Here is a 16,332-nt window from a genome sequence, read left to right as displayed (position 1 = left end):
CAAAGATGATGTGACCCTAAATATAGGTTGGCACTAGTGATGAGTGGACCTGGCTGAACCCTGAATGTTACCGATCCTCCAAATGCTGTCGGTATTGGGGAGCAACGATTCTAGCATGCATTCACTATTGCCATTTAAATGCCAGAACTGATTGCAGTTGTTACCGGTTGTGGTTCAACCCAAATATTCAGGTTCGGGTACGCTAGACTAGTTGACTTTCATTGTAAAAACATACCTCAAGCTGGTTACATATAGACATCAGTTTATTCAGGAAATGTTGGGTGGGATACCAGAGGGCTTGAAGAAGCTGAATTATAACAAAAGATGCTTTATCATGCATGTAGAATGCAATGATTTACTCAAACATACAGGTCAGTAGATGATGGAACATGTTAAACTTGATGTCTGAACTTTAGGTCTCTCATCCAATCCCTTAAAAACTCATTAAGTAAATGTATGTGAACTTCTCAATGAGCTCCAATTTTGCAGAGATTTCTCATGTGCCGGTTGGCAACATACAAGGAATGTTTACGATCAGAGAAAAAAGTTTGTTTCTATGAAGCACAAGGGAAATCTTTGCAATTTACATTTTAATAAATGAAATCATTGCCCGGTCTTTCTGGAATCTGAAACCAGTATTTATGATTGGCTCGACGTATGACTCTAGTTCACAGCCAGCTCTCATTTATACTATGTTTCAAGGAGAAATCTTTCCTAATAAGGTTATGTTTACCCACAGTTTAAATGTCTCAGCGCAGGAAAAACAAAATGGAAAATACATTTAAAATATACAGCAAGATTTTATTTGGACTACATAGGATCATAGCAACCCAAGACTGCCGTACAATGTTTATATGTCACATAGTGCCAAGCAGGCTTAATGAAGTGTCCCTTCCTTTTATTGTGATGGTCAGATGTTTCATTGCTCACTTTCTTTTAATATCAGTTTTCTACATGATACATAAGATCTCCAACATAGTGTTGACAGCTCAGTTAAGCTCTTTTCAGAGAAAGTTCTCTACTCCCCAAGTCACCACAAGTTAACTCTTTCTTTCCTTATTTAAAAAAAAATATTTAATGCAGTGCAAAAAACATCTAGATTTTACAAATGTGAAGTGAGATTTTTCGGACTATAAGGCGCACCGGATTATAAGGCGCGCCATCAATAAATGCCTGCTAAAATGTCTAGGTTTATTTATAAGGTGCATCGGATTATAAGGCGCACCTGATTATAAGGATGAATGACCAGCAGTTCAAGGCAGCTGTTGTCTGTAAGTACGGTTCATATATAAGGCGCACCTTTGATTGCTGAGAAAATCGATTTTTTTGTGAGCCTTATAATCCGAAAAATGCAGGGTAAATAAAGAGATGAAGTATTTGCCCTGCACCCTTCCACCGCTGGTCAATAGAGATTTAATTATTTCCATATGAACTTGTGGTGAATGTACCCAGGCTATAACAAGGATACATGCACAGGGCCCAACTCCGAGTCACTCTGCCACTGGGCAGACCGCTCTTCACACCCAAAAAGTCCCCCAAAAAGGCTTCCTTGTGTTGCGAAGGGGTGAATTGTTCCATTTTGATGGCAGCTGGAAGCTTCTGCACAAAAATATCACCATTACACAGCACCATGGAAATTTTTTTACAAGTGTCAATATATGGTGATTCCAAAAAAACATTTCTCAAAGTTTTTAAAGAAAAAGATTTAAAGAAAAGTGTAAAAAGGACAGCATTCAATCTTTTACTTTGTTTAAAGAAGACCTGTCACCCCCGAAAAATACCCCCACCAAATTAGTTCCACCTAATCCTGTCCCCAGCTTCTTTATATTTATTGAATTTATATTAAAATGTGTGTGTGTGCATACTTAGTTTTAAACGATCCGACCTCTTATCAAATAAGAGGTCGGATCGTCGTACAGGTCCCCGGGCAGTCGCATGAGGGGGCCGGCCGACACATCCCCTCAACGCCCCTGTCAGTCAGGGACATGTATGAATCACTGGCAGCAGCGCATGTATTGCCGGCTCTATGCGATGTGCTAACACAGCGCTGGTTGAATGTTCAGCCGGCACTGTGAATAAGCCCCTCTGCGGCCGCTGTAAGCACAGCGCCGGTTGAATGTTCGGCAGCCGCTGTTAGCGCGCTGCATTGCATAGAGCCGGCAGCGTTTGCGCAATACATGCTGCCGGCTCTATGAGATGCGGCGGGCTAACAGTGGCCGCAGAGGGCTTATTCACAGGGCTGGTTAAATGTTCGGCAGCCGCTGTCAGCGCGCCGCATTGCATAGAGCCGGTAGCAATTCTGCAATACATGCGCTACTGACGCCGATTCTTACAGTTCCCTGACTGACAGGGGCGTGAGGGGGTGTGTCAGCAGGCCCCCTCATGAATACGGCTGACTGCTAGGGGACCTGTATGACAATCCGACCTCTTATTTGACAAGAGGTCAGATTGTTTAAAAACACAAATTTTAATAAAAATTCAATAAATATAAAGGGGTTCGGGACAGGATTAGGGGGAACTAATTTGGTGGGGGTATTTTTCGGGGGTGACAGGTCCTCTTTAAAGGAGAATATATTCAGTACAACCCTTTTATGAGCCTCAGTAGGCAAACTCTGCAGAGAACGGCTTTCATCCAAGTCAAGTTTTCTCACTACTGAGTTGTAGTTATGCTAAATGCTACATTTTTTCTACAGTTAGATGGACATCATCATAGATATGGTCCTGCACCTATCTTGTAAAAAGGGGATTTGTTATGACACATATACAGGTGGTCCCCTACTTAAGAACAACGGACTTACAGACTACCCCTAGTTAAAGACAACCCCTCTGCCCACTGTGACCTCTGGTGAAGCTCTCTGGATGTAACTATAGTCCCAGACTGCAATGATCAGCTGTAAGGTGTCTGTAGTGAAGTTATACGGATAATCCTTGGTCCAATTACAGCAAAAAATGTTGAAACTCCAATTGTCACTGGGGAAAATTTTTTTTTTTAGTCTGGATCTACAATTATAAAATATACAGTTCCGACTTACAGACTTACATACAAATTCAAATTTTTGTAAACTATCTTGTACGTACCCCAGGACCTGCCTGTAGTAGGTATGCTACACATAGGGGGCAAGTGATACTGTTGTCACTTGCTTGTTATAATTTCCCTGTTATAATCTCTACTTCCTTTCTATGTCATACAATCTGTATAGCTAAGGTGACTGAATTATTTTATTAACATAATGTTATTTAATACAAGGAAGGTTTGCTTGATGTGGAAAAATCTGAGACTGAAGATGAATTGACTCTAACTGAAATAAGTTGTCTGCGCTTGAAAGGACAGATGATCTATTTGCCGGAAGCCGACAACATTCTTTTTCTCTGCTCTCCAAGGTAATGAGACATACAGAATGCTGAACCATTTAATGTTCTGTAACATTATGGCTGTCTGAAGGAAGCTGGGAACATAATATCACTAAACTATAAGCTACCCTTGTGATACTATATAAGGTAGTAATTGTAGAAGGTTAGCAAAATTAACATAATGGCTACTAATCTAATTTCCTAAATGTGTGTACCAGTTAACTTGTACTTTGTTCCACTTCAGATTGTTTGCATTTGCTATCACTTCCAGCACACTCGCAGTCCCTTATTTCTTCTATAGGTTGGGATACATGTTTTCTAGAATTCCAGTCATTGTATGTATGTTAAGTGTAGGGCTATGGATAGACACATCGGGGCAGATTTACTTACTCAGTCCATTCGCGATCCAGTGACGCGTTCTCTGCGGTGGATTCGGGTCTTATGGCGATTCACTAAGGCAGTTCCTCCGACGTCCACCAGGTGTCGCTGCTGCGCTGAAGTCCGGCAAGGTCCGCCGGAGTTCACAATCCTATTCCTGGTGAAGGTAAGCGCATGCCCAGCGACACTTTTTTTAAAAAAATGCGGCGGGTTCCCACAAATCCGTCGGGTTTTCGTTCGGCCACGCCCCCCTCTTTTCTGTCGCGTGCACGCCAGCGCCGATGCGCCACAATCCGATCGCATGCGCCAAAAACCTGGGCAATTCAGGGGAAATTATGGGGCAATTCAGGGAAAATCGGCGCAAATCAGAAATATTCGGGTAACACATCGGGCCCTTAGTAAATGACCCCCACTATGTATTTCAGTTTATGTAGTATAATTGTACTTTTATGTAATTTTCCTAACTACTTAAGAATTGCCCCTGGAAAATGTCATAACTAGAGATATACAGAACTTCCTAGATTTCTCTCTGGTCCACAATTTATTGAGGATTTTTTATAGCTTCAATAATTAAAAAATAGTCAAAATATGGTTCCACTTTGAAAGCAGATGCAGTTTAAGCTATACTTCCCCCCGATCCCAGGAGCTGTACAGTATGGAGCCTGATGAAGAAGGCAGGAGATAACCAGCTGTATGGTTGAAGTAGTGGCAGCTATGGTGACAGCAGCTGCAGTGTAATATAGAACATTTAGCAAGGTGGAAGCGGAAGCAGCAGCAGGACTACACTGTTCAATTAAATTGTCGAATATATATCAAAAACATTTGCCTGTGAAGTGTACGGGGTGTGTGGCAGAATCTTGAATTAATCTGGTGCTCCCTGCACAGCTCCAACAGAGTGCACCAACCTTTTGTTGGTGAACCTTTAACATGGGGCGAGCTACACAATTCTGTCTGATGTTTTCAGTGCAAACTGATCGCACATGTATTTTTAAAGTCATCTGTGTCGCGGCTGCACTATACCCAACATGATACAAAATTCTGCTCTGAAACGGGTTTTCAGGCGCACAGTGGGACCTTGTGCCACATTTATCGTGCAGTGTCTGACACAAGTGTGTTGCAAAAAAAAGTTGCACCGCCATAACCAATATGAATGAGTCGGCAAATAACCCTCTACAGGAAAGAAACCAGAGGCACACACATCCTAGTATGTAGGTAAGTTACCATGTTTTATGCTATATAAACCCTATTACTAGCTCCAAAAGCACTTGTGTGCCACCTAACTGCTGTGGCTCTTGTTGACATCCCTCGCTCCCATCCTCCCTGACTTCCTACACATTTTTATGTGCCGCTGGTTTCTTTCTCTTTAAAAATTGCACACATAGGGGTAGATTGATTGTGCCTTCTCCCACAGTTTTCAGCCAGAAAAGCCAAATAAATCTCCCCATCCTTCCAACCCATACCCCACTTTGGGAATAGAGAGGGATGGCGGGAAAGGAGTGTGCTTTTGGACCACCATATTTACTATAGTCTACTATTAATATAATCCGGCAGAGACTTTAGCAGACATCTCCGCCAGATCAGACCTGGTCTTAGGTGCGACCTCTTGGAGATTGCGCTAGAGCCTCTTAGCAGATACAGGTAATTAGAAGACTTAATACCAGTAATCCCCACATAGTAATTCCTTTTGCCTTGCCTTTTTTATGGGGCTTTTTCTTTTTGGGGTCTTCTCTAAGAATGATATTTATTTGATTCCTTTAAAACAATATTTCTTCATGCGCTATATTTTTTCCTGACTGAAGAAAAAGGTTCAAAGGTTCATGTCGTGGCAGCAGCCAAGAACATCCTTGTCACAGTACTGAAATCAGTGGGCTAAACTGGTACCAAATATATGCCTCTTGTTATGATTTTTGCTTGGGTTGGACCATTTTGCAACCGGGAAAATCCTTCAAAAGTTTTTAACAGAAAATACTGTTGAAAATGAATATACCACATAAACTAAAATCGCACCCTACATGCATGATATACAGTATATAGCTTGAGCGTTGTAAACTTGAGCCAGTAGATTAGCGAATAAATCTGTAAAAATTATGAATTTTCCTGTACATATAAATTGGTTTGTAAGCAATATGCAATATAGAATTATCACTAAGGATTTACTTAACTACAGTGTAATGAACTTGGATGACTTAACGAGAAGAGGACTGTATCTCAGTGACATACCCCTCCATGATGCAACCCGTGACCTTGTACTCCTTGGGGAACAGTTTAGAGAAGAATATAAGTTGACTCAGGAACTGGAGATACTGACGGACAAGCTGCAGCACACCCTAAGGGCCCTGGAAGATGAGAAGAAAAAGACTGATACGTAAGAGATGCTTTCACATTCTATAATATGAGCCATGATGAAATCCGTGATGTGCCTTTTAACCATTGGTCGGCCATTTTTTTCCTATGTCACCTCATAATAAATAAAAATCTCAATACCGGTTACTCACTAACATATTTTAATATAACATTTTCCTTCTGTTTGCAGCTTACTCTACTCCGTACTTCCACCTTCTGTCGCTAATGAGCTCAGACATAAGCGCCCTGTTGCAGCCAAGCGATATGACAATGTCACAATTCTGTTCAGTGGCATTGTGGGGTTTAATGCGTTCTGCAGCAAACACGCTTCTGGGGAAGGAGCCATGAAGATTGTCAATCTTTTGAATGACATTTACACAAGATTTGATATTTTAACTGACTCGCGAAAAAATCCTTTCGTCTATAAGGTAAATATTTATTGCAAAATTAGCAAAACAATGGAGAAATTTGTTTTAGTATCAATATTTTACTTCATCCTACAGAAGCTAGAAATATCTAACATGTTTGATGTCCTGACTGATCAATCTGTAAATGGTTCTGATGGTTTTTCCTTCCAGCTCAGTAAAACAGATAACAAATCTCCTTCCATTCTCGTCCTCCCCCTTCCCCTCCTCTTTCCTTTTTTGTGGTTTTTGTTGTTTTGTTGTGGTTGTTTTTCACGCTGTTCATGTTTTCATATCTTATCAGGACGTTTTAGCCCTGATTGGAGGGTATTACTTCACAGTGATTTCATTATGAAATAATACCATACCCAGATATATAATTTTACGGTTTTTAATTTGCCCTGCACTGAAACTACTGTTCCTTCCTGAGCTCTACTACACTTTCTGCTGTGTAATTCTCACTTATAAAATGGAGCCACACTTTGACCACGTGATCTGCACTCTTTTGAATACTAAAGGAGTGTAGAAAATTGCTGAGTACAGCGCTCAGCTATCTCCGGCGCTTCCATAGACAGGAAACAGGAGTGCTGAGATAAAGGATAACAATGATACTTGGTACAACCGTCTAAAATACCTACTTCTCAAACTCTGTGTTGTGTTGTACTATGCCAGGAGAAGAGACAGATGAATACTTAAAGAGTGTTCTTCAAAATTGTTGAGTACAGCGCTCAGCTATCTCCGGCACTCCTACAGACAACGAAAAGGAGTGCAAAAATAGAGGATAACAATAAGACTTGGTACAACCTCTTTAAATAACTACTTCTACTTCTAACTATATACATTTTATATGAATGTCTCTTTAAGTAGAAGCACGTCTATTCCATAAGAAGTATTTCTCTTGCAGTTAATGTATCATACTTTAGCCTCACATCTAAATGATATGCATGATAATGGGTAATGGAAGTTCCATTACGTGTTATGTAACACAAATTGTAGACACATTCCTGTGCGTGAAATCATCACATGCCTGCTGTGCCCAGGCTAGCTCTACTTTAGGAATTGTAGTATCAAATGAAGTCTCAGTTGGATGACTGGAAGTGAAATAAAAATGAAGATATATTTATGATCAATGTACAAGGAGTTGACATAACATGGTGTTGGCTGAGAAGATTCTGCATGTGTCATCATAAACTTTATAAATAGAGAATTACCAGCTTTTTCCATTATTGTACAACATTGCCATATTATAAGGAACTGGAAAAACCAATTTGTATGTCTCTAATATTCAGTAATTCGACTCGCTGTCATTCCAGAGGCCTATGCCTGTAGGAGTCCCACTTTCCTACCATGCACAGCAAAACTCTCCTATCCTGCCTCTCGTAAGGCACTACAGGGCTATAGGCCAAGAGACACTGAGCTTATGGTTTCTATATCTCCCTGGCCTATAGGACATTGATGGGCAGCATGGTGGCTGAGTGGATAGCACTATAGTCTTGCATCGCTGGGGTCCTGGGTTCAAGTTCCACCCAGGTCAACATCTGCAAAGAGTTTGTATGTTCTCTCCGCGTTTACGCGGGTTTCCTCCAGTTTCCTCTGACACTCCAAAAAACATACTGGTAGGTTGATAAGATTGTGAGCCCCATGGGGACAGGGAATGATTTGGAAACCTCCTACTGTCTCTTAAAGGGCAAGCATGTGCATCCTCTGTTATGTCCTCAGCCAGTGCTGTGTGATCCTGAATATATATGGTACCTGTCCCCTCCGAAAGTTGCCTGAGCTGTGTGTTTTCAACATGGCACTAAAGAATGTAGGATGTACAGCAATATATACATATTATACTGCACATTGTACAAACTCATTGTATATAACAAGTATCTGATGTATATATGCTCTACATGTGTGTATATACTGTTTGTGTGTATATATGCTGTATATCTGTATATGACACTGTGGCGAACATGTATCATTATTTCTGCTAGACAAAATATCTCATTTTTGCCATTTTTGTAGTTTTTGTGACTTGTTGTTTTTCAAGTACACCTTGGTCTGGACCTTCTGCAGTGCTTTATATATTATTGTTTTCCAGATGTTCTGTGTGACTTTTCACTTATTCATCACTTTTTTTGCTTATTTTTGTGACTTTTCAGGCGTAAATCTGCACCTGGTCCAGGGCAGGTGCGAAGGAAGGATTTTTTTCATGGACCCTGTTTTAACATGTAAATTGGAATTATTTCACATGCTTTTTAACATTTTGCACAGTAACCTGTTTTTTTTTTTAATTCAGAAATTTTTGCATTGACATTTTTTAAAAATGTATTGGTTACTTCGGAGGGTGCAGTCACATGTTATGTTTAACGCATGTGTTTAAAAACGCATTGCAAGAGCTGAGATTTGCCTAATTAAACAGCTGTTAACAATTGTGTTAACACATTGTTAACATTGAATTAACAAATACATGCATTAACGCGATGTTAATGTCTTCACAAATGCCTCAAGAATTCACCAGAGAAAGAAAAAACTATGATACATGTCCCCCTGTATGTGTGTTAGAGTGTATATATGTGTGTATGAGTGTATAAATGTGTGTGTATGAGTGAAAAACTGTAGGTTTATGTATATTAATGTGTGTGCATATATGAATGTAATATGTATATTTTTAAGCCATAAGGGAGCCCCATTCTGAAGTCTTCTATGGGGCCCTGCCTCTCCTGGTTATGCCCCTGTATACTAGATAGTCTTAAACTTCACCAGACTTTCTATCCAGCTTTATACGCTTAAAATCTCTACTCAGTTTATGTAACAAATTAAGGTTTAATAAATTAAGAGACTATTTGATGTTATGGAGCATTTTATCTTCAAGTGGCATTGGAATCCTTTAGAATTGGGAGCTATTTTCCCCTTTACTGTTACATTGGATTGAAAAAACAGTCCTTCCAGTTCTGGGTGGGATAATTGTGGTGTGAACTAGTCCCAGTAGGTTGGTGCCCTGTGTAATCTGGAAATCTTTTCAGTTGTGTAATGAGAGTTAGTGTAACTGTTCATTTTGTGTACAGTTTAGTTTCCTCTTTTCACAGCTAAGAATAATGTACTATTATTACATTTTAAGGTTGAAACAGTTGGAGACAAGTACATGACAGTGAGTGGCCTCCCAGAACCATGTGTTCACCATGCAAGGTCAATATGTGACTTGGCTTTAGACATGATGGAGATTGCTGGACAAGTGCAAGTAGATGGAGAATCTGTACAGGTACAAAAAATAATTCAGAATATGTTATATTGACAAATAAGAATTGATTAGTAATGGTGCAAATTTGATGGACTTATGTGATTTCTAATTCCCTTTACCTGGGCCATCAATATTCCATCTATGTGATCTATGGAGTCAGTCAGCACAGTTAATGCTATGATCTGTCTACTTCTCTTACTATAGCCTATTAACATTGACTTGTTGAGTAAAGAGTACTTTACAATGCATTGAACTTGAAGCACCTTACCTATGCCTGAAGATTTGTCTATAAGCAGTGGAATGAATTATAGATATTAGTGGACTCCATGGCCATCTACAGACTAAAGCTGTCATTTGATTAGTTAACAATCACTTCTTCCTATCTTCCTAGATTACTATTGGCATACATACAGGAGAAGTGGTGACAGGGGTTATAGGTCAAAGAATGCCACGCTACTGCCTGTTTGGAAATACTGTCAATTTGACGAGTAGAACAGAGACAACTGGAGAGAAGGGGAAGATAAATGTTTCTGAATATACATACAGGTAAGTCAATGATTTACTACAGTAGATATTAATGAAATATTTCAGGTAAATGACAATAAATGGGGTTTCTAGCAGAAAGAATACATGGTCATTTTGGCTAAAAAAAAGTAAAAGAAGAAATACTCACTCACATTTCTCAAAAACAGTGCAAACTGCATTATGTTCAGTTTTCCTGTGTAGCGTTCAGGGTGCGCCAGATTCATCAATTGTGGTGCCTGTACTTAATGAATCTGGCTCCTCCTGCACTTCTACTACAACTTATTTTTGGTGCACCTTTAAAAATGGGGCGTGCAACACATTTCTGTTGGACTCTGCATGATAAAAGTGCCTCAAGGTCTGACTGTGCACCAAAAAAGTGCGATGTACGTGTGCAAGCAGTTTGCACATAAAAGAACATGCAAAGTCTGAGAGAAAACTGGCGCAAGGGGATTTAATAAATCTGGACACAGTCTATGCTCAATTACAGGCTGGGGTAAAATTGCTATTTTTTACATTTTTAACCAATTTTTAAAAAAGTAAAAGTCTATTAAAGCAAGATCAAGGGTCTGATTTCTGCAGACAAGGGCAGTATTTCCACCACTGGAGTAGCGGTCTATCCGTGCTATAACAAGATCTTCATTAATAATAATATTTATTCTTTATTTATATAGCGCACACAGATTACACAGCGCTGCACAGAGCTTGTCACATTGGTCCCTGTCCCCATGGGGCTCACAATCTAATCAACCTACCAGTATGTTTTGGAGTAATACGCTGTATGATACTTTTAAGGAGGCAGCAGTTTTTTAAATGATCACTAACTTTTCAAGACAAATCGTTCGTCCCTACTAGTCTTAGGGGGTCATTTATCTTTATTTTTCTTCCTGTTTTTTCTGTATTTTTTTAGACATTTTTTTGGTGCATCACAATTTTTTAGCCTTTTTGTGGACATTTTGAAATGTCAACCGGACATTTGTTTTTCGTCAGTAAGGCACATTTATCTTATATTCCAGATGTGCTAAATGTCGCAAATGACATTTATCATTTCCAATTGTCTCAAATTTGTGACATTTTTGGGCACAAAAAACTCCAGACCAAACCATACTTAAGGAAAACATAGAAAATGGAAAGAAGTGACTTGAGACATTTGTGCAACATTTTTCAGACATTTGTAACAAATGTCTCAAAAAGTGATCTGAAAAAAGAAACCAATTTAATACAAGGAAAAAGTGAGATTGATAAATTACCAAAAACTAGCCAAAACAAACAGGGATAAGATAAATGACCCCCTTAGTTTCTTTTTTCCACTCCCCTCACTCTTAAACTAACATGATGTCTAGATAAAAAATATACTAGACTTAAAAATTATAAAGAAATATACGGAGAGGAAGGAGTTGCAGTGAGCAAGAGCTGGATGACATTTATGTATCCAACCAACAGCTCAGGAAAGACTGAAAAAAGGAGACTGCCAGCAGAGAGAAAAACTGCTAAAAAAGGTTAATCTTATAATGATTATGCATTGAGGAGAAAGACCCAGCGGGACACAAGTGGAAATAGGACATTTTCTATAGAACTTGAATGGACTGTTATTTAGAAATACAACATGTACCCAAATCTTTATCAGGTATCAGGTGTAATGTCCACTTGGGTCCTGTGGAAAGCTGTAGCAGTTCACTATTGAAGCTCTTAAAGGTTGTGGATACACATTTTTTGCACCACTGCTTTTTTTTATATAAGGCTTATGGATCATCAGATCTGGGGAGGATTTATTTTCTCAGGTACTTACAGGCTCCATGTATGATAGAAGTTAGTTGTAAGCTGTAATTACATGATAATACAATCGATTAATCTCACTCTACAAGTAGAAACTACTCTTACATGTATGTTCTGGACTTGTGGCTGTCTGAATCTCATCTTCACTTACATCATCTATGCTTTCTGCATTTTTCTATTTTCAATTGTGTTTTGTGATTGATCAGTTTACAAGTTTTCATAATACTCACCGCACTGAATCGGAAGTTTATGGGATATATTTTTATTTGCATAGAGATCAAATGATATTTGATACAACTAGATAACGAATAAAAAATACTGAATAGAATTATAAAGCAGAAATCTCTAGTCTTTCATATATGAGTCAGACATTTGAGGACTCTCAATCGGACAGTCAGTGATGTCTAGCACCTATCTAGATTAAAGGAAAGGAATGCACAATAAAAACTTAATAGAGTGTTATATCTTAAGTGCAGAAATCTCTGAATGAAAAGATTTACTTCTCGTCTGCTACAGCTGGAGAGTATAGGGACACATGTAACTAGATACTAAGCTCATCATGATTGATTTATGGTATTTATGGCAGAGATGGAGCTTAACCAGCTATGGAATGGAGAATTGCACAATTATGCAGTAAAATGAATATGTGTGTGGTAAAATGAGTGGCGACACCGTTCATCTGAACGACTGAGCACATATGATTTAAAAGCTGGAGATTCTGACATTCCAAAAATGAATTGGCAAGGTTACAGGAGATAATAAGGAACAGTCAAAACAAGAAACCTACAGTACTCCAAGCCATGTAACTCAGGGCAGCAATATTTATTAAAATATCATTATATCATTTTCATAGATTTCAATATCTTATGTATAAAGAAAACAAATGCAAATACAGTAGAGACTCTGGTAATAGTCCCGGGCACATAGTTGTCTCTACATCAGGCGGTGCTGGTAAACCTCACTGTAATCAGAGGTGTAACTACAGTGGTGGCAGCCATAACATCTGCTATGGGGCCGCATTGAAAGGGGGCCTCATCATCCCACCTGACACTAAAGAATAGAGGATGTGCACCATTATATACATTATATGCTGCACATTGTACAGTATAATATGTATATAATATGTATATATGAGTGTGATATGTAACATCTGCAAAGAGTTTATATGTTTTCTCCGTGTTTGTGTGAGTTTCCTCTGGCTTATTCCCACACTCCAAAAACATACTGGTAGGTAGAATAGATTGTGAGCCCCATTGGGGACAGGGACAGATTTGGCAAGCTCTGTGCAGCGCTGCGTAATTTGTGTGAGGGGCCTTTTATCATTGTGTCGTGATTGGTGGTAGACTCCAAGGAAAAGAGAAATTTAACAAGGATGGCCTGTTCCTAAATTTTCCATTAATGTCTGATCTGGTCCCTGGTGTCTTTTCTGTGAACATACCAGTCAAACAGACAACATGTATCTTAAAGAGTTTGTCCTGGAATATAAAAAAATACAAAAAAAAAAATTATAAAAAGTGTGCACTGCTTCATGGTGAGGCTACATTCACAAGACCGTACATGGGACGTATATATGAATATACACATGCCCTATGTTTCCCCATTTGTATGGACTTGCAGCGGACATCCGTATGGAGAGGGGAGCGGTCACCCCTCCTCCCCTCCAGTGTGCCAGGCGCATGCCCGTCAGACTACAACCAGGCATACGTCCATGCGAATGGGGCCTGAAACTCCTGCTAGATTGTTTTTATAATCCCCCACTATCATTTTTTTTTATGTAAGCCTGCTTGTGCATTTATGATGGATTGTGGAATTAAGAGGAACTCATCTTATAACATTCTCGATTCTACAGATGTCTTATGAGTCCTGAAAATGCCGACCCCCAGTTTCATTTACAGTATAGAGGACCAATCAGCATGAAGGGGAAAACGGACCCAATGCAAGTGTGGTTTTTATCCAGAAAGAATGCAAAAACAGAGGTATGACTAATCTGCATGGAGCTCTACTCTTATCCAAACAGTCTTTTTAAGTTGAGCTAAATCTGGAGCTATAAATCATAGTTAGCAGAATGATTTGTACGTCTAAATATTGCTCTCTAGTTATGCCCAACTATTCTTCAACATTGTTTGCACAATCAACATTTATTTTGACTGAGATAAAATGCCCCAACACATTTTAGTATTTTCCAAAGTAAGGACTTGGAGCTTAAGAAAAAAAATTACAATAAGTCATTATGAAATGACACTTTAAGTTCCCGTTCAGGATAATAAAGTATTATTATTATTATTATTATTATTATTATTAAATCTCATGACTTACAGTTGACATCTTGCTTCACTTATTGTCTATTATAGTGGTCCCTCTCTGCTGTAAGTGCCCGCTTGTAGATTGTCTCCATAGTGCCCTATCGGATTTTTTTCTGTAGGGTGCCCTGCCATAGTTTTAACTTTATAGTACTCGCTATATTTTTTTTTTTATATTGCCCCTATAGTTTTGCTTTTATAGTGCCCCCTTGTAGTATTTCTTTATAGTGCCCCTATAGTTTTGCTTTTATAGTGCCCCCTTGTAGTTTTTCTTTATATTGGCCCTATAGTTTTGCTTTTATAGTGCCCCCTTGTAGTTTTTCTATATATTGCCTCTATAGTTTTGCTTTTATAGTGCCCCCTGTAGTATTTCTTTATAGTGTCCCAATAGTTTTGCTTTTATAGTGCCCCCTGTAGTATTTCTTTATAGTGTCCCAATAGTTTTGCTTTTATAGTGACCCTTTTATGTTTTTTTTTCTGTGGATTGCCCCCTGTTTCTTATTTTGTAAACCCCCTGGTATTTATGCTTTCTACAACCCCTATAGTTTTCGCTTGAAATACTCCTTGTATATTTTAATAATTGTGATGTAATGATGTACCTCTCATTGTCTTCCAGGAATAAGTACAGTAATAAAATTGAAGAACAGAATCCAGGGAAAATCACAGAAATGTTGTGAGCCTGATTTGGCAAATGGTCATTTTGTTGCCTACCCCTTCCTTTGTTACACAGAAATATATAAACTCTAGCTGTAAATGTTTACTGTGAATTTTACTTTTGTGTACTTTGTATGTTGCCCTGGTGGCAATCTATAACCTGTAATCTATATGCCAAATTTGTGAGAAAATATGTTCAAAGGTTGTTGCACTCTAATAAAATAGTTTCTATTCTAGTCTATATATAGAGGTGATGTTTAAAACCACTTAATTTAATGGACACATATACTACCTGTGCGCATGTATGTACTGTGGATCAGAAAAGAAATGTATAGGTGGCAATAGGCAGGGGCTACTACACAGTATACCTATTAACCGGGTGTGCAGATAAATTTAATATTTTATTATACAAAATGTATGTCTATTAACCTTCTACTTCCAAACTAGCTAATAATACATAATAAATGAATGACATACATAACTTATTATGTTATATACTGTGTAAGTTGCTTCTAACCTGCTTGGTGTCTGTATATTTGGTAGTATAGATGCATTCATCACAGGTAAAGTGGCATTTTCTGTCTTTACCTCTATGTTATAAGCTGTACCTTGATAGGAGTCACAGTGCTATATGTCAATACTGTATATGATAGTAATGTTTAAAGCTTTCGTATTTTTAGCTAATAGTAGTCATTTTGAGGGTATTTTTGTCCATTGACATAAACCCATGAAGAAAAGTCTTTACTTTTGACACACAGAAGCAAATGCTTGTAAATATAGATAGAAGGTCATATTTTAACTATGTGCCAAATAATAGTGAATTTCAGGATCTTTATAGACAATATTATCCTTCTAGTTGACATACAGAATGTATTGTGCTGGTCTATTTGTATAAGAAGCTTCATTATATTTATCTATATCTTTACATGTCACATATGTACAGAGTAAATTGTCCAGGTACTGTAAAGACATCCATAATAAATTATTTTTTCATCACACTCTGTCTGGTATACTTCCTTGTGTTCATGTTAAAGGGAGTGAACCACCTCCCAAATCCAATCTTAACCCCTTAACGACTTGGCCTTTTTTTTTAGTTTTTTCACTTCCATTTTTCACTCACCAACTTCAAAAATGTATAATTTTTTTCTTTTTCCACATAAAGAGCTGTGTTATGGCTTATTTTCTGCGTAACAAATTGCACTTCATAGTGATGGTATTCCATGGCGTGTACTGGGAAGCGGGAAAAAAATTCCACATGCAGTGAAAATGGTGAAAAACCACATTTTCGACATTTTCTTGTGGGCTTGGATTTTACAGTTTTAACTCTGCATCCCAAATGACATGTCTCCTTTATTCTTTGGGTCGGTACGATCATGTG

The 16,332-nt window shown here is 38.4% G+C and overlaps 1 protein-coding gene across 1 annotated transcript in view; it reads left to right on the top strand.

Moving 5' to 3' along the window:
* The window catches only part of GUCY1B1 (guanylate cyclase 1 soluble subunit beta 1), a 49,867-nt gene extending 33,915 nt beyond the window's left edge, over positions 1–15,952 (top strand). The window contains exons 8-14 of the mRNA XM_072120803.1: positions 3,248–3,381; positions 5,897–6,094; positions 6,263–6,500; positions 9,583–9,723; positions 10,094–10,248; positions 13,850–13,976; positions 14,917–15,952. Of these exons, the coding sequence (XP_071976904.1) occupies positions 3,248–3,381; positions 5,897–6,094; positions 6,263–6,500; positions 9,583–9,723; positions 10,094–10,248; positions 13,850–13,976; positions 14,917–14,922 (999 nt within the window). The 3' untranslated portion in view covers positions 14,923–15,952. The remainder of the gene's footprint in view (positions 1–3,247; positions 3,382–5,896; positions 6,095–6,262; positions 6,501–9,582; positions 9,724–10,093; positions 10,249–13,849; positions 13,977–14,916) is intronic.
* The last annotated feature ends 380 nt before the right edge of the window (positions 15,953–16,332 follow it).

The sequence above is a fragment of the Engystomops pustulosus genome, chromosome 1 (genome assembly GCF_040894005.1).
Source record: "Engystomops pustulosus chromosome 1, aEngPut4.maternal, whole genome shotgun sequence".
Taxonomy (NCBI): domain Eukaryota; kingdom Metazoa; phylum Chordata; class Amphibia; order Anura; family Leptodactylidae; genus Engystomops; species Engystomops pustulosus.
Note: the sequence above shows the minus strand (reverse complement) of the source record. Positions and strands in the feature narration are given on the sequence as shown.